Below are 23,676 nucleotides of genomic sequence, written 5' to 3' on the forward strand. Positions count from 1 at the left end.
CATCCACACTCATAGTCTGATCCCTTTGTGGTCAAACATTTGTGTTGTTCAGCACTGTGGCCTTGTGCTGCTAGGGCTTTGCCACAGAGGGTCTGAACCTGTGATTTTATAGGCTCGGAAGCGTGGACGTAGCAAACATGCTACTTGTTGTCGGCAGTGTCTCCTGCGAACCTGCATTGTTCAACACCACAGCCTTGCCCTGCGAGGGCTTTGCCACAGAGATTCTGAATCTTGAACTTTATAGGCTCAGAAGCATGGACGTAGCAGACATACTAAGTGTCATCATGCAGCATCTCCTGTGAATCTGCGTCATTTAACACTGCAGCCTTGTCCTGCGAGGGCTTTGCCAGAGAGGGTCAGAACCTCTGATTTTATAGACTCGGAAACGTGGACGTAGCAAACGTGCTACATGTTGTCACGCAGCGTCTCCTGCAAACCTGTGTTGTTCAACACCACAGACTTGTCCTGCAAGGGCTTTGCCACAGAGGGTCCGAACCTCAGATTTAATAAGCACGGAAGTGTGGACATAGAAAACATGCTACGTGTTGTCGGGCAGCGTCTCCTGCAAACCTGCGTCGTTCAACACCGTGACCTTGTCCTGCGAGGGCTTTGCCACAGGGTGTCCGAACCTCTGATTTTATAGGCTCAGAAGCATGGATGCATGAAACGTGCTACGTGTCGTCGGGCAGCGTTTCATGTGAACCTTCGTCATTCAACACTGCGACTTTGTCCTGCGAGGGATTTGCTGCAGATGGTCCGAACCTCGGATTGTATAGGCTGTATGTGATGCTACACTTGTGTTCTCAAGCCCACAGAAGGCAAGCGAGATCCTGTTTCAGAAATCACCAAAGCCACACAAAATCCCTATCCAGGTAATGCTCCAGGCACAGATGAGCAACACTCAGGATCACAGAAGGTGGGAGAGATCCTGCTACAGGGATCATAAAAGTGAAGTGAGATCACATTCCAGGGTACAAAATCCTCACAAGCAAAGGAAATGCCACCATTATCTTGATAGATCCTTTGTCAGCCTCACGTCTTCTTATATCAAAGTTCCTGTGGAACATTTAAAGAAACCAACCAAGGGCACAGTGAACGCTGCACTGAGTAAGAGACTCACGCTAATTCCAGCCCAAGGGGCTCCAAGCCACACTGGCTGAGCCGTCTTCTGCTATTCACCCAACAGCTCCTCCTGTGTGTCCCCTGCTTACATGTGACCCTGTTCTGGAAGACTTTTAGGACTGAGTTTCAGTGAGGAAGTACCTAAGTGGGGAGGTAATAGACAATGCCACTGTGCACCTACTTTACAGCCTGGATATTTTGGGATTTATTGGCTCCTGCATTTCCCACACTGAACCATCTGGACTCTTATAACCACTACATGCCTACCTCTACCCCTGCTCTCCCCATTCTCCAGAGTGTGTGCAACATAGACTACAAATAATGGGGGTACCCATAGAAGGCAACCATTTCTTGACACTGTCCTATGATGTACCCCTGCAGGGATTGGACAAAGAATCTCTGGACTGTCTTAAGGTTGATGGTTTCCTACCATACCCTGCTTCACCTCCAAACCTAATTCTCCTCGGCGTATGCTCCTAAAGCACATCAGGAGCTCAAGAGGGTGGCAAGCATGCTTAAAAATACACATGCAGATTCTGCCTTTGGATAGAAGGTAGGCGTGTGTGTGGCGTACATCTCATAATAATTCCTCAAGGAGTTCCAAGCACTGCTAATTGCCCAGGAGGGAGGGTAGATTATGTTTCCCTGTTAGAGCATCTCAAAAAGCAGCACATCTTCGTCCTTGGGGCCTTTCCCATGGAGGAGGTGGCAGACATAAGTGGAAGGGACATGAATTGCTGCATGGTGGTCAGGGAGACTATTCCGAAAGGGCTATCCTACTCCACCTTCCATTTTTGGGGTAAAACACGTTTGACCAAAGAATGGGTGAACTCATCAACTAGGCCTATGAAGAATCTGACCAGAACTCTGTATCAAGGCAAAATTCATTGAGCCTAAAAGGAGTCATATCGCTACTAGCCCCCCATCAGAAGGAGGGAGGAATTATGGGGCTGAGGTAGAGGCAACATTGATGCCTCCACTACTAAAAACGCTTTCCCACTTCAACTACTCTCCCAGTTAACCCTTCGACATGACTATCTCTGAAGCAAGACACCAGCTCTCCTCCATCCAGAGCTATCTGTGGGAGGAAGCATTTCTCAATTCTATGCTGCCTGAGCAATGGATGTTTCAGGCGTTTGGGCTAGGGAAGTGGTCAGAGATGGCCTGTCCCTCTACTGAACTTACTTTCTCCTGGGTTCAGGTACCAGGGTGACACCATCGACCAGGAAAGTGACTCACAGTGCATCCAGCGGTCAGCTCCTTATTCCAGAAGAAAAACATGGTGACGGTACCACCACTCGGTAAACAAAACAACAACATGATAGGGTGACCATGCGGAACTAACATACTCTAATATTCATAAAGTCATAGAATTCTAGGCATATTTTTGGTTAGACAAATCAATTTTAGTTATAACCAACTTTTGTAAAACATGTACATTTGTCTAGAAAACATTTATACAGGACAAGCAGTGGTGAACAGAATGGGGAATAAATGTCCACATATCAGCAAATGACATTTTAGTGCATCCAAATTGATCATTTTATTGTTGTGATTACCGTACCTTCCTGGGTAGATCAGGGGTAAGCTAGGAGCCCTTTTGATTATTGGTACAACCTCTAGAACAGGCTGGGGAGTGTTCTACATCATCTCCCCAGAAGCCAAGACCTCGGGTCTATTATGCCCCATTATAGAAATAAAGGCTTTGAACAAGCCCCTTCAAAATGGAAACAGTGCATCATAGCCCCTGGGGATACCTTTGTTCAGTGAACCTACATTCACATCCCAATCACTGAGAGAGAGAAAGAGACAGAGACCAGATGTCATTGAGATTCACCACCTCAGAGGGCCACTTACAATTCAGAGCCCTCACTTTTGGTCTCTCGTCTGCACTCGGAGCATTTACGTAGATTCTGTTTCTCATGACAGGCATCTTCCACACAATGAACATTCTTCTCCTCCTCTACTAGAACAGTTTAGTCCATGCTCCTCACTCTCTCAAAGAGGCCCAAAGGAGCACGAAGACTGTGGGCCTCATCACGACTTTGGCGGTAAACCTTAAATCCGGCGGTAGCGCTATTACCGCCAGATTTAAGGGTCCGCCGAATCAGGGCTTCAGCGGATTTCAACCCAGCTCTGAGCTGGTGTGAAATCGGCAGAAAATTCGTGCTCATACCGCCGGCGGATAGAGCGTGAAATTTCCCCATTGAGCCCAATGGGGAATGGGGCATTCCCGAATGGGCTCAATGGGGAATGGGGACTTCCAAGTCCGCCAAACTCCTAATCCTGCGCTATTAGCGCCAGGGTCTATGGCGGTTGCGCTAATAGCCCCCGCGCTAATAGCGCTGGCCCTACCGCCGAAGTCGTGATGAGGCCCTTAGTATGGTAACATAAGTTAAAGCAAAGTATTCTTGTATAGCGTCCTTCTGCCAATATTGATGGCCTCGCTGCAAATGTCTCTGTAAGAAAGAGGTTTGATGGGGCCCTTGCTAGTGGGATAGTGGGGAGGCAAAGAGTAGAAAGGCTGTTTTCTTGGTAAGTGCAGTTTGGAAGCACCATTACATTAGTGAGCTTTAAGAGTTCTGATGTATGGAAGCAGACAAGAACTGTGAGATTAGTCTGAGTTACTTTTGTGTATATAGTTCCTTGAGCTGAACAGCCATCTTTTGGGATATTTTCTGAATGTCTGGTGGCTCACTAAAATGCAAAAGTGTTTAGACAGTGAATTCCAAAGCTTGACAGCTAACAATGAGAAGGTAACATCCTTGTGTTTTCCTCTTGAAGTCCTGGGCACATACTAGAGTAGCGTTACTTGATCTGAGAGCCCAGGTGGGTGTCTAGTGCGAAAACATCATTATGAAGCAAGCTGGGCCCTTTCCATGGTAAGCATGATAGGCCATGCAGAGGGTTTTGAAGTATGGGTAGATCTTGCAAATAGCCACCAAATTCCATGGCTTCACCTGGTCTTCATTAATGTGTGCTTTCACACTCAGGAGGGCCATGTCTCTGTTTCACTACACACTAGCTGTCAACCTGTAGGTCGGTAGACTGTGCCTTTCCTTTCATTGCCCTTGGTTTCAGCTTTTGAATACCCCCAGAGCAATTACCTCCACAGCCATTGTGACCTCTCGTCAGGTGTCATCGTGGTTTCATAGGCCAGGGCCAAACTCAAGTCCCCAGAGAACTACTGCCTGGCCCAATAGAGTTGGCACTCCTGACTATGCTAACCTGGTCCCTCTATGAGTTGTATCAGATATTCAGTGATGGCTTGAGGTGTCCTACATTCTGAAGGGTTTCTCACAAACCCTGACAGCCCTCCGATTCTCACCACTAATGCCAGTGCCAACAGTTGGGGAGCCCCCCAACGCTAGGAGACAGCCCAGGGCATTGAGTCACCTTGGGATGCCTACTCCAACTGAGGGGAGCTTTCATCTGTCCACTGAGCACTTCTTCAACTTACCCCCTCCTCCGCGGTCAGGACATCCAGATGGGAATTAATAACATTATAACAAAGTTCTATCTGAACCACCAGGGGGACCAGAGCAGGGCGTTTGCACAAGTTGATATCACCATCTAGCCCTGTAGGAAACTTCACCTCTTCCCCCTGGAAGCCTTATATCTTCTAGGCATTGATATCAGAAAGGATATCTCTCCCCTCTGGTGTACTGACACATATAGGGGAGTTAGTCATTCTTATCTGCAGGAGTTCTGGATCCCCCATCTTGATGTTTGCTTCCAAGGAGAAGCTGGTGGCCGTTATGGTATTGAGGGGCCAATTCATAGAATTCGGCGCACAAGTGGCGCACGCGGCTGGCGCACAGTGTGCGCGTGCGGTAGTCTGCGCCAGCCGCGTGCGCCGAAACACATTCAGGCGCACAGCGTATTCATGGATTCCAACATCCACAACCAGCCGTGGCGCAGAGTGGCGCAGCGACCCTGCAGCAGCGTCAGTTACGCCCCCAAGAACGCCCCTCGCGCAGTGAAAAGCCATCAAAATCCCCAATCCAGCGCAAAGGGCAGCAGCAAACGCAGAGCGGGGAGCGTGTATTTCAGGGGTGTGCGGGTGTCCCCACACGCGATAGGCCTGGGTACGTGTATTACAGGGGTGCGCGAGAAAATCTACACGCGATTGGCCTGGGTACGTGGATTTCAGGGGTGCGCGAGAAATTCTACACGCGATTGGCCTGGGTATGTGTATTACAGGGGTGCGCGAGAAAATCTACACGCGATTGGCCTGGGTACGTGTATTACAGGGGTGCGCGAGAAAATCTACACGCGATTGGGCTGGGTACGTGGATTTCAGGGGTGCGCGAGAAATTCTACACGCGATTGGCCTGGGTACGTGGATTTCAGGGGTGCGCGAGAAAATCTACACGCGATTGGGCTGAGTACGTGGATTTCAGGGGTGCGTGAAAAATTCTACACGCGATTGGCCTGGGTACGTGGATTTCAGGGGTGCGCGAGAAAATCTACACGCGATTGGCCTGGGTACGTGTATTACAGGGGTGCGCGAGAAATCCTACACGCGATTGGGCCTGTGCGAGTGGGGCAGTGTATTACGTGGGTGTGCGGGAAGTTGAAGAGGTGAATTGCCAGTGTGGGTCCTCCCAGGTCTCCCCTCTACCCCCTCCACGACCTCTGCAGGCAGCCCACACCACAGGGGACTACCCTGCACCCCTGGTCATGTCCCGCAGGCAGCCCATCCACCATGGGCATGCCCCCCAGCCAAGCCACATGTCCCCTTGCACCCCCACCCCCCAGCACCATGGGGCACCTGCCAGCAGGCTCCCAACCATGTCCCACTCATGTCCCCTTGCACCCCCACCCCCCAGTCACCAGGGGCAGCCTCCACCAGGCCCCCACCCATGTCTCCCACCACCCCCACCCCTCCAGTCACCAGGGGCAGCCTCCACCAGGCCCCCACCCATGTCTCCCACCACCCCCACCCCTCCAGTCACCAGGGGCAGCCTCCACCAGGCCCCCACCCATGTCTCCCACCACCCCCACCCCTCCAGTCACCAGGGGCAGCCTCCACCAGGCCCCCAACCATGTCTCCCACCACCCCCACCCCCCAGCAGGCCCCCACTCATGTCCCCTTGCACCCCCACCCCCCAGCAGGCCCCCACTCATGTCCCCTTGCACCCCCACCCCCCAGCACTGTGGGGCACCTGCCAGCAGGCCCCCAACCATGTCCCACTCATGTCCCCTTGCACCCCCACCCCCCAGCACTGTGGGGCACCTGCCAGCAGGCCCCCAACCATGTCCCCTTGCACCCCCACCCCCCAGCAGGCCCCCACTCATGTCCCCCTGCACCCCCACGCCCCAGCACTGTGGGGCACCTGCCAGCAGGCCCCCAACCATGTCCCCTTGCACCCCCACCCCCCAGCAGGCCCCCACTCATGTCCCCCTGCACCCCCACCCCCCAGCACTGTGGGGCACCTGCCAGCAGGCCCCCAAGCATGTCTCCCACCACCCCCACCCCTCCAGTCACCAGGGGCAGCCTTCACAAGGCCCCCACCCATGTCTCCCACCACCCCCACCCCCCAGTCACCAGGGGCAGCCTCCACAAGGCCCCCACCCATGTCTCACACCACCCCACCCCTCACGTCACCAGGGGCAGCCTCCACAAGGCCCCCACCCATGTCTCCCACCACCCCCACCACCCAGTCACCAGGGGCAGCCTCCACCAGGCCCCCAACCATGTCTCCCACCACCCCCACCCCTCCAGTCACCAGGGGCAGCCTCCACCAGGCCCCCAACCATGTCTCCCACCACCCCCACCCCCCAGCAGGCCCCCACTCATGTCCCCTTGCACCCCCACCCCCAGTCACCAGGGGCAGCCTCCACCAGGCCCCCACCCATGTCTCCCACCACCCCCACCCCTCCAGTCACCAAGGGCAGCCTCCACAAGGCCCCCACCCATGTCTCCTACCACCCCCACCCCTCCAGTCACCAGGGGCAGCCTCCACCAGGCCCCCACCCATGTCTCACACCACCCCCACCCCCCAGTCACCAGGGGCAGCCTCCACAAGGCCCCCACCCATGTCCCCCTGCACCCCCACCCCCCAGCACCGTGGGGCACCTGCCAGCAGGCCCCCCACCATGTCCCACCCATGCCCCTTGCACCCCCACCCCCCAGTCACCAGGGGCAGCCTCCACCAGGCCCCCACCCATGTCTCCCACCACCCCCACCCCTCCAGTCACCAGGGGCAGCCTCCACCAGGCCCCCACCCATGTCTCCCACCACCCCCACCCCTCCAGTCACCAAGGGCAGCCTCCACCAGGCCCCCACCCATGTCTCCCACCACCCCCACCCCTCCAGTCACCAGGGGCAGCCTCCACCAGGCCCCCACCCATGTCTCCCACCACCCCCACCCCTCCAGTCACCAGGGGCAGCCTCCACCAGGCCCCCACCCATGTCTCCCACCACCCCCACCCCTCCAGTCACCAGGGGCAGCCTCCACAAGGCCCCCACCCATGTCTCACACCACCCCACCCCCCAGTCACCAGGGGCAGCCTCCACAAGGCCCCCACCCATGTCCCCCTGCACCCCCACCCCCCAGCACCGTGGGGCACCTGCCAGCAGGCCCCCACCCATGTCCCCTTGCACCCCCACCCCCCTGCAGGCCCCCACTCATGTCCCCCTGCACCCCCACCCCCAGTCACCAGGGTCAGCCTCCACCAGGCCCCCACCCATGTCTCCCACCACCCCCACCCCTCCAGTCACCAAGGGCATCCTCCACCCATGTCTCCCACCACCCCCACCCCTCCAGTCACCAGGGGCAGCCTCCACCAGGCCCCCACCCATGTCTCACACCACCCCCACCCCCCAGTCACCAGGGGCAGCCTCCACAAGGCCCCCACCCATGTCCCCCTGCACCCCCACACCCCAGCACCGTGGGGCACCTGCCAGCAGGCCCCCCACCATGTCCCACTCATGTCCCCTTGCACCCCCACCCCCCAGTCACCAGGGGCAGCCTCCACCAGGCCCCCACCCATGTCTCCCACCACCCCCACCCCTCCAGTCACCAGGGGCAGCCTCCACCAGGCCCCCACCCATGTCTCCCACCACCCCCACCCCTCCAGTCACATGGGGCAGCCTCCACCAGGCCCCCACCCATGTCTCCCACCACCCCCACCCCTCCAGTCACCAGGGGCAGCCTCCACCAGGCCCCCACCCATGTCTCCCACCACCCCCACCCCTCCAGTCACCAGGGGCAGCCTCCACCAGGCCCCCACCCATGTCTCCCACCACCCCCACCCCTCCAGTCACCAGGGGCAGCCTCCACAAGGCCCCCACCCATGTCTCACACCACCCCCACCCCCCAGTCACCAGGGGCAGCCTCCACAAGGCCCCCACCCATGTCCCCCTGCACCCCCACCCCCCAGCACCGTGGGGCACCTGCCAGCAGGCCCCCACCCATGTCCCCTTGCACCCCCACCCCCCTGCAGGCCCCCACTCATGTCCCCCTGCACCCCCACCCCCCAGCACTGTGGGGCACCTGCCAGCAGGCCCCCACCCATGTCCCCTTGCACCCCCACCCCCCTGCAGGCCCCCACTCATGTCCCCCTGCCCCCAGGTCCTGACGAAACGCAATCATGGCAGTAATGGGCAGCATACCCAGCACAAACACCCAGCCAAGGATTGCATCCACCCACATAGTAGATGCAATTACATGATACAACCCCAATGGCAAGTATGTAAATGAACACATGTCCATCACACACACATACACAATGGGTGCAAGTGAATGTCAAAACCCATATCATGACATGCATGAAACCAATGAGAAAATACCACAAATGTAAGTAATAAATATATGTATTAAAGATGAAAATGAAGTAAAGAAATAAAACACACAACAATGGGGATGACAAAACAAATGGTCCATGTCTGAGAACTAATAGAAAAAATCAAAAAACAAAGGAATCCAAAAACTAATGTAGTCCAAAGCAAAATAATGGGGGGAAAAAATAAGGAAAAACCATTGCCTCATGGTGAACACAAATATAAATCCAACAAATGTTTTCCAAACATCAAACTATGTACAAGAATATCCCAGGGTCCATGAGCCCAACACCATAAATGAAACCTACTACTACTAACTAATAAAAATATATATACAGAAAAGTGGCCATTGTCCGAGCGGTCCAAAAAAAACTTTAAAAATAAAGGAAACCTAACACTAACTAACTAAAGAACTATATACAATGGCAGCGGGCAAGTCCTGCGGCTCACTCTGTGATGTTGCCGGCCAGGGCATCATCGAACTCCATGTCGATGTCCCAGAGGCGGGACTCTGTCCTGGCCCCGAGGTCTCGCAGGGACAACCCCGTGTCCACCTCAAACTCCCTGCGAGCTTCCTCGAGGCACTCAGCCCGCCTCAACGCCCGACGCATGGAGAACTCCGCCCTGACCATGGTGAGCCGCTCCTCTTCCGCCCGCTGCTGCTCCGCACCTATCCGCTGGACCAACTGCTCACACACTGAAGACACTGCCATCCCAGGGTTCTCCTGCCCTCCGGCCGATGCCTGCCCCTCTGATCTTGATGGCCCCGAGCCATGATGCCTCCCACGTCGAGCCTGCTGCTGCCTCCGACGCCACTGCCTCTGCCAGCACGACGGCATCCAGGCTGATGGAATCCACCGATGCCGTCGTGCACGTGCCCTGCCAGATGATGCCGGCACATCCTCCATCTGCAGGGGGACAGTTGCTGGTGTGTCCACCCCTGCTGGACCTTCGACTCCCGACTGTGGCAGGGATGGGGTCCCCACCGAGCTGGCTGCGTTGGTCGGGGCAGGTCCACAGGGGGCCCTGGTGGCATCTGGGCCGGAAGACGGCATGGAGCACGACTGGCGCATAGCCTCCACAGAGGAGGAGAGGGTCGCCAGAAGGCCACACACATGTAGGAAACCCCCGACCATGGCGGCTCCCAAATGGTTCACGTACGCACGGTACTCTTCGTGATGATGTGCATGCTCCTCCCGGGAAGCATGTACCTCATCACGAATGCCAGCCGTGCGCAACGCGACACCAATCAGGACCCTCTCCACACGGCCAGGGGTCCCCCCTTCCGCAGGTAGAGGAGTGTCAGATGACATGGACATCTCCCCTACCTGCGGACGGGCCTGGGATGGGGCATCCCTGCTGGTGCATGGTGGTGCAGTCACAGTGTCAGGGACAGTGACATGCACAGGCACCTCCACGGCGACCTGTGCTGCCTCCTGCCCCTGGCCCTGGACTGCACCACTTGCACCAGCGGGGATGCCCCCACCAGGCCCCATGTGTGGCTCAGTAGCGGCCTCCTCCCCCTCTGTGGAAACCACCAACCTGGATGTCTCCACGCCGTCTTCCGCCGGTGCAAGCCCCTGTGGGGGCTCACCCACCCCTTCCGCTCCAGCCGTGGCGGCATCCCCGCCGCTCTGCTCCACAGCGCCTTCTCCGCCCTCTTCTTCACTTGCCACTGTGTAGAGGGAGACATAGAACACAAGCATCAGGGTACTGTACAATGGTCCCCTAGACAGGAAGCAACAGCAGATGAGTGGCACTGTCATACATCACTTCCATCATGTCCCTCCACAACACATGGGTCAGTGCAGGCAAAACACATACAGTAACAGGCATGGCGCATGCCATGGACATTGGCATACATGACCAAGGGACTCATGATTCATGCAATGTTGGTTTTAAACTCACATGCATCATGGGTCTTGCCATCACATGCACACACCTCACTGTAGTTCCATCCATCTGGCCTCGTACACCACAGACGCAGTGGATACAAGGATGACTAGGCTGCATCAGTGAATCTGAACATTGTCACAGACATGTGTCATGCATCCATGGCAGTTACAAGTCACAGACACGCAGGTCAGACACACACACATGGACACCATATGTGTACATGGGACCAGCACCCATCCCTCACCCCCACCCATGTCCAGGAACAGAGACTGCCATGCTTCCATGTGTCCATTCCGCACAGAGCCCCCCATGTTGCAATAGAACACATGCACCAACCATGTGGTTCACACAGCACTGTACTCACATGCCTGACCATGATGTCCCTGCACACACACATACGTACATGGCCTATGTCACACATACAGGCAGGTATCAGACAACCAGCACACTGCAACATGCCCTGTCTCACACAGTAATGCTTGGCCACTTACCGGCCAACTCCAGATGGGTCTGCCTCCGAAGGATCTGGGCGTGGAGCGCTGGGTCTACGCGTTCCAGGACCCTCCTCTGGATGTCACTCAGGCGTGCCCGGCCCCCCTCCACGAGGCGCCGGGCCTTATTGAGGGTCCTGGACCTCAAGTCCTCCCAGCGCTTCTTGATGTGCTTGATGTCGCGGGTTGCCACCCCCTCCGCGTTGATGGCAACCACTACATCGTCCCAGATCCTCTCCCGTCCTTCCTTGTTGGCGCGTGGTCTTCCGAAGAGGGCATCATAATGCCCCAGGACATGCTCCACCAGGACACCAACTTCCTTCTCACTGAAGCTGGTGGCCCTCTGCCTCTCTGGCTGGGGGTCGCCACTGGTCTCAGATGGTGCTTGCCCCGACATGGCGACCCCCGAGGCAGGCGTGGGTGGGCAACTGGGTCCTGGGGCTGGGCTGTGGAGCGATGGTATCCCAGTCGGGAGTCTACTGTTCCAGCAGGGGTGGACACAGCAACTGGACCCCTGCAGATGGCTGATGTGCAGGCACCAAATGGCAGGGCACGGTGGCAGCAGGCAGGCAGGCAGGCAGGCAGCAGCAGATGGCACGTGGGAGGCTGCTCGGGGCACTGGGGGGCAGTGATTCGGCCTTCTGGGCAGGAGCGTGGTCTTCCGTGTGTATTCGCGTGGCCAGCTTGATACGGAGTGATTTGGCACGTGAAAAATCTGCACGTCAGCGTGTAATTCGAGGAAAGGCCCTTAGCGCGTAAGCGCGTCTGCACGCATACGCATTTTCATTGGACCAAAGGCCTTCAGCGCGTGAGCGCATCTGTGACGTGTCGTGCGAGGGTGTATCCCTCTTTGCACGTGATGACAGAACACACGTGGATTTCAACCAATCGCGTGTGAAAGTTCACGGCACCCCGGAACACACGTACCCAGGCCAATCGCGTGTAGATTTTCTCGCGCACCCCGGAAATCCACGTACCCAGGCCAATCGCGTGTAGCATTTCTCGCGCACCCCTGTAATACACGTACCCAGGCCAATCGCGTGTAGATTTTCTCGCGCACCCCTGAAATCCACGTACCCAGGCCAATCGCGTGTAGCATTTCTCGCGCACCCCTGTAATACACGTACCCAGGCAAATCGCGTGTAGATTTTCTCGCGCACCCCTGAAATCCACGTACCCAGGCCAATCGCGTGTAGCATTTCTCGCGCACCCCTGTAATACACGTACCCAGGCCAATCGCGTGTAGATTTTCTCGCGCACCCCTGAAATCCACGTACCCAGGCCAATCGCGTGTGGCATTTCTCGCGCACCCCTGTAATACACGTACCCAGGCCAATCGCGTGTAGATTTTCTCGCGCACCCCTGTAATACACGTACCCAGGCCAATCGCGTGTAGATTTTCTCACGCACCCCTGTAATACACGTACCCAGGCCAATCGCGTGTAGAATTTCTCGCGCACCCCTGAAATCCACATACCCTGCTCAATCACGTATTTAACTTCCCGCGCGCCACTTTTTTGATGCGCTGGGACTCTACCGCCTACCTTCGTGTGGCGGCCGTGTTTCAGCTTGTGCGTGTCTTTGGCTGTGCGTGGCTTTGCCCTATTCGATTCTATGAATACTTGTGGTTCGAGTGCGTGTGGGCGTTCCGTCTGCTTCCCTGCAGTACATCCCCAGTTACGCCCTTATTTTCGCGTGTTGTTCCCCATTCCGCACGTTACGCCCCATGTCCCGCCCACTTTCTGGTGTGTGCGCTGAGGTTGTGCGCTTTCACTGTGCGCGTCGCGCACGCCTTTCGCGATGTTGCAGTGACTTGTGCGCCATGCACGGGTTTGGCGCACATCCCGCGGTGAACACGCGCAGGGACTTCCATGAATCTGTTTTTTTCCGCTTGCGCATGCTTGCGCATGCTTGCGCGAAGATTTTCGGCGCACGTTTGTTCCATGAATCGGCCCCTTAGTGTATCCTAGAGGAGAGTGAATTGAAGAGGCAGAGACCTATGTCTCTTGTCTTCTTAGCCTTTACTGTCCCCATGCTTCCCATCAAGTTCCCTTGTCCCTCCTAAGATATACACATGGTTCTCACGTGCTTTAGCTCACCTCCCTTTGAGACAATTGTGGAAATTCTGCGTAAGATACTCACTTTAACAGTGGTGTATCTCCTAGCCATCACCTCCGCTATAGGGGTAAGGGATCTAGGGACTCTTCTCTGTTCCACTCCCTACTTTAGCTTTCTCCTGGAAGGCCTGGTGCTGCATTCCTTCTATTCCTTCTGCCTCAAGGTGATGACCTGCTTTCACTGTAAAGGGGACCTGGTACTCCCATACCATGCTGGAAGGGGAGTGCATTTCTCAGACAGTCTATTCGATGCACTAGACGTGGACAGGATTGTGAAAGTATACCTGGATTGCTTTGCCACCATTAGGTCCATAGACTTACCGCTAGCTTCCTTTGTTGTTGGCCACACAGGGAAGAGGCCTTCCATTCTCACCCTTCTCCAGTGTATCCAACGTACCTTTTCCTTGGCATATGACCTATCTGGCAGGGCCAAACTAAAGGATATTCAAGGAAGACCCAGCAGGGTTTGGACTGCATATTGAGGATCCGCACACGGGTTCTCGATTGACAACATTTGCCGGGGCAGCCACATGGGAAAACCCATTTCACTTTGTTAAGCATCATCGTATGTCCCCTCCCAAACCATCAGCCTTTGGTTCTTCTGTTCTCAAAGCACAATATTAGGGTTCTGTCTCTATTAAATGAATTCACTGGTGTGCATCAGTACGTGTGGTGATTGTCTTCTTCAGTGACGGATCCCATTACTGGGTATGCATATTTTCAACATTTGAGGACGGCACAAGGAAACAGACTAAAGAGTAATGTCTGCATTACTTACCAGTAATCTTCATGACACAGAGTACTACTCTTCCTTGTCCCAGTCTGCCTAATAGACCCCCAACCCCAGTGAGTTTGGTTTGGTCACTTACTGACTTTGGTCGCAGACATTGAGCTTGACTTTATAACTCAGTGGTGCAAAGTAAAGAGCCGCCACAAAAAAAAGAAAAACTCTTTTTAAATGTAACAAAATCATTGCCTGTCTGGGAAGTGGGATTTGACAGCTGGGAAGAGGAAACAAAGGGCTCAGTATAATGAATATTACCAGTATCTGTTACGGCCAATAACATATAATGCAATTATATATATGTATATATTTTTAAATCCATTTTTATTGGTATTTAAAGATAACAGAGAGCTTTTACAGCATGTAAACTTTTGGGCAGGTGCCCATCATAACACCACAAACAATCCATAAATCCCTGATATTTTCACCCACCCTCTCTCCTCCCCCCGAACCCATTGTATCGGGACACAAAACAGCTTGTCCCTAATACGTCTCCTGGGGTAACTCCGACCAGGCTAACGGCCGTCACTGGTTGACCGACTCGCCCAAGTCTAAAGCAAAGTGTTATATGCTAAGGGTGGTTTCGGGCCGGGTCGTGGGACCCTGTGATTCTCTGGGCGTTTCCTCCGCGTGGCCAAGTACCTCCATAAACTGTAGCCAGTCCATCTCTATCTGGGCTCTTGAGCCCTGTATCCCTGCTGTGAGTCTTTCCATCAAATAAATGTTCTAGGCCACTGCTACCCACTCTCTTCTTGTGGGAAGGGCGGCCCTCTTCCAAGTTCTAGCCCAAGCTGCTTGGGCCACCAAGAGTAACGAGTGTGTCAGGTCCGGGAGTTTTTCCCAGTGTTCATCCCTTAGCTGCAGGCCAAACATTAACAGGATAGGATCTTGTGGATAGACCCCCTCTCCCGCATCTTTAAGCCAGCTCAGGACTTCTGACCAGAAAGCTTGAACCTTCTTGCATGACCACCACATGTGCCAATAGTTGGTTTTTCCCCGCATCCATGCAGGCACACCGGGTCAACGTCTGGGAACATCTTAGAGAGAGTGATCCGGTCGTACTGCCGCCTATGAAGAAGTTTGACGGCATGTGTCTTATATTGGCAGGAAATAGATGTCTTGAATGCCCTAGTACAGATACATCCCCAGAGGCCATCCCCTATTCCACAGCCCAGGTCCCTCTCCCATTTCCTTCTAAGGCTTTTGGTTGTTCCCTCTCAGGATATCATAAGAGCTCCGTAAAGGAGGGAAATGAGTCCTTTCATTTCTACATGGGAGTCTACAATTTTTTCGACCGGAGTGAGCTTTCTTTGTATACAGGGCTTTAGTTTTGGTTTCATTAGGACGCCCTTGAGTCATAAGTATAGGAGCAGGAAGAGGCTACCAATTCCCAAAACCTCCTCAAGCTCCTGAATGGATATGAAGGTGTCCTCCCTCACCAACTGACCGACTCTGGCTAGTCCAGCGTCGAACCAGGACTGGTAATGTTCATGGTCTGGGATTTCTTCTAGGACTGGCGTGGACCAAATGTGGCTCAGTGACGAGGGCCAAGTGGTCACCTTCTCTCTAGTTCCCTTCCCTGCCAATGCTTTCCACATTGTTCCAAGTATGGGGCGGTCCCTAATTCTTTTTGGTAGCTTCTTCAATGGAACCTATAGCCATTCACCTACTGTGACTGGGTGCAGGTAAAAGTTTTCGAGATAGACCCATTGTTTGTTGGGGTCCTCCTTGAGATATGGGGCCAACACCCTAAGCTGGGCCACTCTATGATATGTTCACAAGTCTGGGAGGGCAACTCCGTCTCTTTCCTTGGGGAGGGTGAGGGTCTCATATCCTATTCTGGGTCTTTGGCCCTGCCATATGAATTTGGTTATTCGTTTTTTGGCTTCACTGAGGTAGGATTCCGGGGCCTCCAACGGAAGCATCTGGAAGACATATAACACCCTGGGGAGGAGGTGCATCTTTATGGCATTTATTCTTCCCATCCATTAAATTTGCCCCTTCGCCAAACCCTCCGTGTCCCTGAAGAGTTTATCAAACAGAGGGGGGTAGTTTGCCTGGCCCAAGTCTTCGTTGGGTCTTACAATATTAATCCCCAAATATTTAATACCCTCGGTGCAGATTTGGAGACCCAGGGGGATCAATTCAGCCAAGTTCCTTTCCATATCTGGCACGAAAGGAAAGATCATAGACTTGCTTATGTTTACCCTGAAGCCTGAGAAGCGACCAAACTGTTCGATGACCTGCAAGGCGGCCGGGACCAATCTAGCGCGCTCCCTCAGGTGTAGCAGAATATCATCTGCGTAGAGGCCTAGTTTGAATGTACGGTCACCTATGTCGATACCCCGAACCATCAGGGAACCTCTGAGGTATCCTGCCAGGATCTCCATGCTCATGGCGAACAGGAGCGGGGAGAGGTGGCAGCCCTGCCTCGTCCCTCTTTGGAGGGCAAATATGCCTGACAGGTGACCATTGACCGTGACTCTAGCAGAAGGGGCTGCGTACAGGGCCTTGATGGCTTGTCTGATCCCCACCCCAAAACCCAGCTTCTCAAGTACCCCGTGCAAGAATCTCCAGTCCACCCGGTCGAACGCCTTTTCAGCGTCGATGGACACCAGGACCGGGTTATCCCCCTTCGGTGCCACCTCCCTCATGATGTGCAGGGTCTTACTGAGGGTGTCCGCCCCCTGCCTCCCCTGTATAAAGCCCACCTGGTCAGAGCGGATTAACCCCGGCATATGGCCATCGATCCTCATAGCGATAATCCTGGTGAATAGTTTTGCATCCACATTCAGGAGAGAGATCGGTCTATAGGAACGACAGTCTTCCGGGTCCTTCCCCTCCTTCGGGATCACAGTAATTAATGCTTTACTGAATGATGGGGGTGCCCTTCCCTGTTGCCATGATGTTAGAGAATAGACTTGCCAAGAATCCCGCTAGGTGGCCCGAGAAGGCCTTGTAAAAGCCTGCAGTGTACCCATCTTCTCCCGGGGCCCTTTCCAGCTTCAGGACTGATATTGCCTTGAGAACCTCCTCCTCTGTTATCAGGGCGTCCAGGGCAGCTGCTTCTGGAATTCAAAGGGTGGGGAGGGTGACCCCACTGAGGTATGCATTGAGTGTGTCCTTCTCTGCCCCCGTCCCTCCCATATAGGGTTTCGTAGAAGCCAGCAAACTTTTCAGTTATGACTTCAGGATCTGATCTTTCCCCCTCTTCCCTGCTTACAATTCGTGTCACCCATCTCTCAGCCCGTTGACCTCGGAGTTAAGCTGCCAACATGACGTCCGCCTTTTCACCTTTTTCATAATATCTTTGGTGTAGGTGTTGGAGTCCAGCTACAATTTTGCCCATCTCTAGTTCCCTCAATTCTTGCCTCTTCCCTCTTCCCTCTTGCAATGCCCAGATCCCTCTCCCTCTCCGCCTCCCCCTTCCCTTCCGTCCTCTCCAGCGTGAGAATCTCAGACCTCAGCCTGTGAGCCAGGAGAGTCCTCTCCCTCTTTTTGGAAGCCCCTTTGCTAATCAACCAACCCTCCAGGTTGCCTTTGCCGCCTCCCATACTATCTCCCGGTCGACAGTATTGTTTAGCTCGAAATAATCTCTGATCGCCGTTATCATCTCCTCTTTAAAGACTGCATCCCTGAGAAGGAAGTCGTTACATCTTCTTAGGGATTCCCTGGGTTTTAGGCCCGATATTCTAATGTCAGACCAGACCAGGTCATGGTCCATCCAACTGACTGGGCGGATCTCAGAGGCCTCTATTCTGCTTATGCACTAGTGCCCTGTAAATAGATAGTCTATTCTGGTCCTCGTACCGTGGACTGTGGAGTAGAAGGTGTATCCCCTCCCCATTGCGTGGAGCTCCCGCCATATGTCCACCAGTCCCTGCTCCCACATTAGGTCCCGAAGCCCTCCACATGGTCGTCCCCCTCTACTGCCTGGTGGGATGGCCTTACCACTATGGTCCAACTCCCGATCCACCCACATATTGAAATCACCCCCCAGGAGGAGGAGCCCTTCCGCTCTGGTCAACACCTCTGCAAGGACTTCATGGATGAATCCCATCTGACCCACATTAGGGCAATATATGGCAGCTAAGGTAAGTCTGGAGTTATGTAAATTGCCGGATACTACCATGGCTCTTCCGTCCTCCCTTCCCCATTGCGTTACCTCAGTCAGTTTATGGTTCCTGTGCAGTATGATTCTGACACCCCCTCTCTTAGTGTGGCCAGATGCCCAGAAGGTCTGACCCACATGGGATCCCGGGATCGCCCTCTCCTCCCCCTTGACTTTTCTAGTTTCTTGTACAAAGAGGATATCAACTCTCGCATTTTTCATTTCCCTCCCCAAAACATAGAGCGATTTGTTGGGGAGTTAAGCCCCTTAACGTTGAGGGAGCCTATTCTAAGGGTCTCGGCCCGGCCCTTCCTCTCATTGTCTGTCATCGGTTCTTTTCCTTGTGTTCATCTTTTCCCCGGTCCTGTGGAAGTTGCCCTGTTCCCTTTTGGAGCTGGATTGGGTCTGGGGGGTTGGGATAGGGAACCTCTATCCCAACCCCCCTCCTTTCCCCCTCCTCCTTCCCTTCCCCGTTCAGGACGCCTGCCAACGGGCAAGCCACCAGGATGAGTGTGTATCCGTACACCACAGGTCTCTCAGTGTCCCCGGCCGGGATTGCCAAACTGATGTCCTTGCATTCCCTGATGGTAAGTATTTATTCGCCTAGTCCTCCCCAGCCTCCGGCGTGGGGGTGTTTGGTTTCCTGAATTTTTTTCTGCCCTTTGTCTTCTTTTTTGTGGATCAGGGGCCCTCAGGTTGTCTCCTGGGTTCTGGCCATGCTTGTATACCTTCTTCGTTTCCCTCCTGCGGACCGTCGCCCTTGCGCACTTGGAGAACTTCCGTGGCTTCTTTGCCGCTAGTCACCCTGTAATCTAGTCCAGTTCGCTCGAAGGAGAGGGCAAATGGGAATGACCATCTGTATCTTATGCCCTGTCTGGTGAGCTACTGGATGAGCGGTCGACACTCCCTTCTGCGTGTGAGTGTGAGGGTGGACATATCTTGGTCGATCCTAATTGTGTCGCCTTCAAAGATGAAGCTCTGAAGCCTTTTTGCCTTCTCCAGGACCTCCATTTTCTCTCTGTACCGGAGGAAACGCACCACAATGGACCTTGGGGCCCCTCCTCCGCCCCCTCCACCTCGATGTGCTTTTTCAAGCTGGACTTCCTTGCCCCCTTCTAATGTAAAGAGTTGGTTGATCAGACCTTGAACCTTCCTCCCCACATCGCCGCCGTCTCCCCTCTTTGCTGGGTCATGCCCGTTATGCGTAGGTTATTTTGGCGTTCCCTATTTTCCAGGTCATCCATCTTCAAAGTTATGTCCTCCTCTCTCATTTCAAGGTCTGTTAGCCTCACCTTGTATTTCATGTCCAACAGGTCTGTCTGGAGGTGGTTATTTTCCATTCCTTCCATTTTTTCCTCCAAGGTGTCCACCCTTCCTCTGATGTCCACTATAGAGGCCTGTACGTCGGTGTGAATAGCTTTGATTTCCTGAAGGATGTCCTTGAGGTCATCCTTCATTAGCGCTGTGGAGGGGGGGGTCACTGCCTGAGGGCATGGTGGCTCTGTGGGCCTCCCTCGGAGCTGTTTATGAGCGGCGAAAGCGTTGGAGGGAAACGATTGCCCCAGTGGCTGGAGGCCGCTCCAGGATGTTGCTCTTTTGGTGCCTCTTGATATGGTGCCTCCAACAGGGCGGACCCGTGGGAATCCAAGAGTTCAGCGGGGTGGCCCCAGTCCCTCTATGTTGTCAGGGTGCCGAATATCTGGCTGTAGGCCTTGATATTGTGCCGGGGGGCCTGTGGGGTTTCCAAGGATTGAGGCTGTGACCTGCTTGGTATTGTAGGCCACTGCTGTATAGGCAGGGGGAGATGTGGTGCCACTGGTGGTGTGAAAGCCGCCTTGTCCCTTTTTTGGGGGGAGCTGGAGAAAGGGTTGTAGCCCAGGTGGGGGCTGCAAACGGTTGAGGGGGGGGGCACCCAAGCACTGCTTCCTCAATGATCCACTTCCCCCCTCTGTCTCCTCACCTCCTTTCCGTGCTGTCCTCGGGGCAGGCCGACGCTCTAGGCCCGGGTTCCTCCTCTCACCGGTGCCCCCGTGTACAGATGGCCCCGCAGACCTCCTCACTCGGAGGTGGGATGAGGGGCTCCACCACTGCTCGAATGGGGGGATCTTCAGGTCCTACTGGGTGCCCTCCTCTGCTTGTGGGCCCCAGCTTTTTGAGTGTGGGCGAGGGGCCTGGGCTGTATCATGTGCGCCGGGGCGGAGGCCCCAGCGCTCGATCCCCTGAAGTGTTCTGAGGGGGGGGGATAGCGCGGCAATGCAGGACGTCTCCGGGGTCCCCAGCGCACAATGGACCAAGGCGCCGGCGTCCCCGTGGATCTCTGGTAGGGGCCACTCAGCTCGGGGCGCAAGATGGGGGGGCTCCCACTCCGCTCAGGTGGGCCGCTCTTGTGGTCTTCGGTGGTGTTGGCCTCCACTCGCCTGCTCCAGTGTGCAGCCTATGAGTGGGGGGCTCAGACGGTGCGTCTGTCCGCCGCTGGGCTCCCGCAGATCTTTGTTTCGGCGAGGCGTGGCTCACCACGCCACTCGTCCGGGGCTGTGGGCGCGGGAGCGTCGCCACCCACGCTAGGCCTCCAGGCATGTTTTGTGGGTGTGGGGGGTTCCCCAACACTTCGGACCTCACCCCAGGCCCCGGAGGGGGCGATGGCACAGCTAGGTTTACCGTGCCCGGGGTCCCAGGTGCGGGCAGCCCGCAGCCATTGGCAACCCTCCGGGAGCCTTCCCCTGACACCCTGGCACAGGGCTGCGCTGGGCTTGGTCCACTGGTCAGCGGCCTCGGTGGGGCTGTCCACCCAGGGCGCAGGTCCTCTCAGGCTTCAATTAATAATCCCGGCCGGGGATTGGAATGGCACGCTAGGCCCTGCGGGGCAGGAGGAGCGCGAGCCTTACATGATTGGCATGCTCCGCGCCCCCTGGTGATCTCCGCAATTATATTTTTTATCTTGATGCAGTGTTTGCTTTCTTAACTACAGGTAAGGCATTTTATCTATTTATTTATTTATTGGGTATTTAAAATGTGCCTAAACACAATGGGCCTCATTACAACCCTGGCGTTAGCCGTGCCGTTAAAATTGGCACGGCTGCCGCCGGAGTTGCATTTTTTCCGGCACCCGCAAATGGGCAAGAACTGGGTCATGCCAAGCTCAGCGGATGCAGTAATTGCCCATTTGCGGGTTGCAAGAATCGAGGGCCTCCCGATCCCCATTCTGCCTCATAGGGCTGAACGGGGATGGGAATGTCGGATGCACCGGCACATTCAGAGTTGTGCCGGTGCATCCGATGTGCTCTGCTCGCGGGTGCCATTACACCCGCCAGGAAAAACCTGGCAGGTGAAACGGCACCCGCGAGCAGAGCTCGTAGTATGGTGGCCCGGGAGCTACGGTACCGGCATGCTTACCGGTACCGTAGTTCCCGAACGGCCATGCTTGTAATAAGGCCCAATGTGTTTCGAGTCGCAAGAAGACAAGAGGGAGGGGAAAAGGGAGGATGAAACAGAAACAATCCTTCTAGGTCTTGTGACATTCAGATCAGGCAAGTGCAGTAGAGAAGTGCAGGTAGGAGGGGAAGGGGGAGTGCCAGTCAGGGCAGAAGGGCTTGTGAGAAAAAGCGAGTCAAGAGGAGTCCAGGTGGACACAGCCAGGGGAAGCAGAGAGTGCAGGGGAAGGAAGGTCCACGAGCTAAGTGTGAGGTAAGGGGAGGGTAAGGGTTGGGAGGACTACAAGGGTGTGGACCCAGTCAGGCTAGTGCCGGGGGGAGGGGTGGAAGGGCAAGTGCAGGTTTAGGGGGGCCAGGGGAGACCAAGTGGAGGGGTAGACTGGATTAGGTGGGCCTGGTGCCCTGTAGAACTCTGAAGGAACCAGGAAGCCAGTCAAGAGGCAGACGGGGACATTAGCAGGGGAGGGGGAGAGGGAAGGAAGAAGAGAAAGGAAGGTCTTGAGAAGCTTCTGGAACTTAAGGAGATCTGGCTCAAGTCTGAGAGGGGCAAGGAGGCCATTCCAGAGGAAGGCACCTGAGGAGGTGCGATATCTACTCCCCACTCTCTACTTGGAAAAATGTCTGATCTGCAGAGAGTTAAAGCTAGACGACCGAAGGGCTCTAGCAGGGAGGTATTTAGGGAGAGAGAGTTGGATGTAGAGGGGTTCCAGACCCCAGAAAGCCTTGTGGATGATGCAGAGGTTCTCGAACTTGATCCTTGCAGCAACCAGGGGTGATTGGAGAGGTTTAAGGGCTGGAGAGATGTGATCCCTGGGCTTGAGGCCAAGGATAAGTCTTGCAATCCTGTTCTGGCTTAGGTGAAGGGGGCAAAGAGAGGAGTTAGACAAATTGAGGAAGAGGCTGTTGCAGTAGTCCAGCTTGGAGAGTACCAGAGCTCTGGAGACATTTTGGGCCTGATTCATGGAAAGTTTTCCTATGGGATTGCGCCATTATAAAACACTTCCATAAATCAGGCCCTTAGTTTCTGGGGGAAGGTGAGGAAAAGGAGAATGCCTCTGAGGAGGTGCAGCTGAAAGTGGGCCTTCTTGGCAAGGTACGTGATGTGAGGAGAGAAGGAGAGAGAGGAGTTGAAGATGACACCAAGGTTTTTTGCCTCACAGGAGGGTCAGGGGAGGGGGCCCATGGAGGGCAGCCAGAGTGTGGGAGGGAAAGAGGGATCAGGGATCCTGATGAGAAGGATCTCTGTCTTACTGGCGTTACTCTGTTACTTTGCACCCTTACTTTTAACCCTTACTTTTAACCCCCTTGGTGCATCCTGTATGTAACCCTCTCCACTAATTCCCAGCTAGGTTCACACGTTATAATCCCATTCTTACATGAATGCATCAACATGTGAAAGGACGTACTGATGCGCGATGCTTTGTTTATATAATATCACATTTGATGAAAGTATTGTAAGTTAGCAATATTACGTTCTTCATTTTTGTGTGAAATTTATACTTACATGTGTTCTTTCATATTTTGATATTCTTACAAATGGAACACATTTTAAAGAAGAATGACATTTACAAAGGTGAAGGAGTGATATCTTAAATGCAATTTGTCACACATTTAAAAGTGCTTAAAATACATTTAAATAAAACAATATCAGACTGAGGTTTCCACCTTGTGATTTATAATATCTAAAATTAATTCCCTCACTTTTGAGCCATACATATTGCTGTAATTATGAAATGTATTCTTGGAACCTTTAAAGATTAACGTACTTGTTTTTTCTTTTTGCAGCTAGCTCTAAAGCTGGGATGATTGCTGGAATTGTGATAGGAGTTCTCCTTGCATTAATACTAATAGCCATAGTCATTGTTTGCTTGCTATGCTACAGGAAGAAGAAGCAGAACGATAAGCGGCCATATCATGGAAGTGAAATAAGGTTTG

The 23,676-nt window shown here is 54.4% G+C and overlaps 1 protein-coding gene across 1 annotated transcript in view; it reads left to right on the forward strand.

Annotated features, from left to right (window-relative positions):
- The window catches only part of VSIG2 (V-set and immunoglobulin domain containing 2), a 239,734-nt gene that overhangs the window by 196,999 nt on the left and 19,059 nt on the right, over nucleotides 1–23,676 (forward strand). The window contains exon 6 of the mRNA XM_069613915.1: nucleotides 23,527–23,671. Within this exon, the coding sequence (XP_069470016.1) occupies nucleotides 23,527–23,671 (145 nt within the window). The remainder of the gene's footprint in view (nucleotides 1–23,526; nucleotides 23,672–23,676) is intronic.

Source organism: Ambystoma mexicanum, chromosome 9 (assembly GCF_040938575.1).
Source record: "Ambystoma mexicanum isolate Mex_15411 chromosome 9, UKY_AmexF1_1, whole genome shotgun sequence".
Taxonomy (NCBI): domain Eukaryota; kingdom Metazoa; phylum Chordata; class Amphibia; order Caudata; family Ambystomatidae; genus Ambystoma; species Ambystoma mexicanum.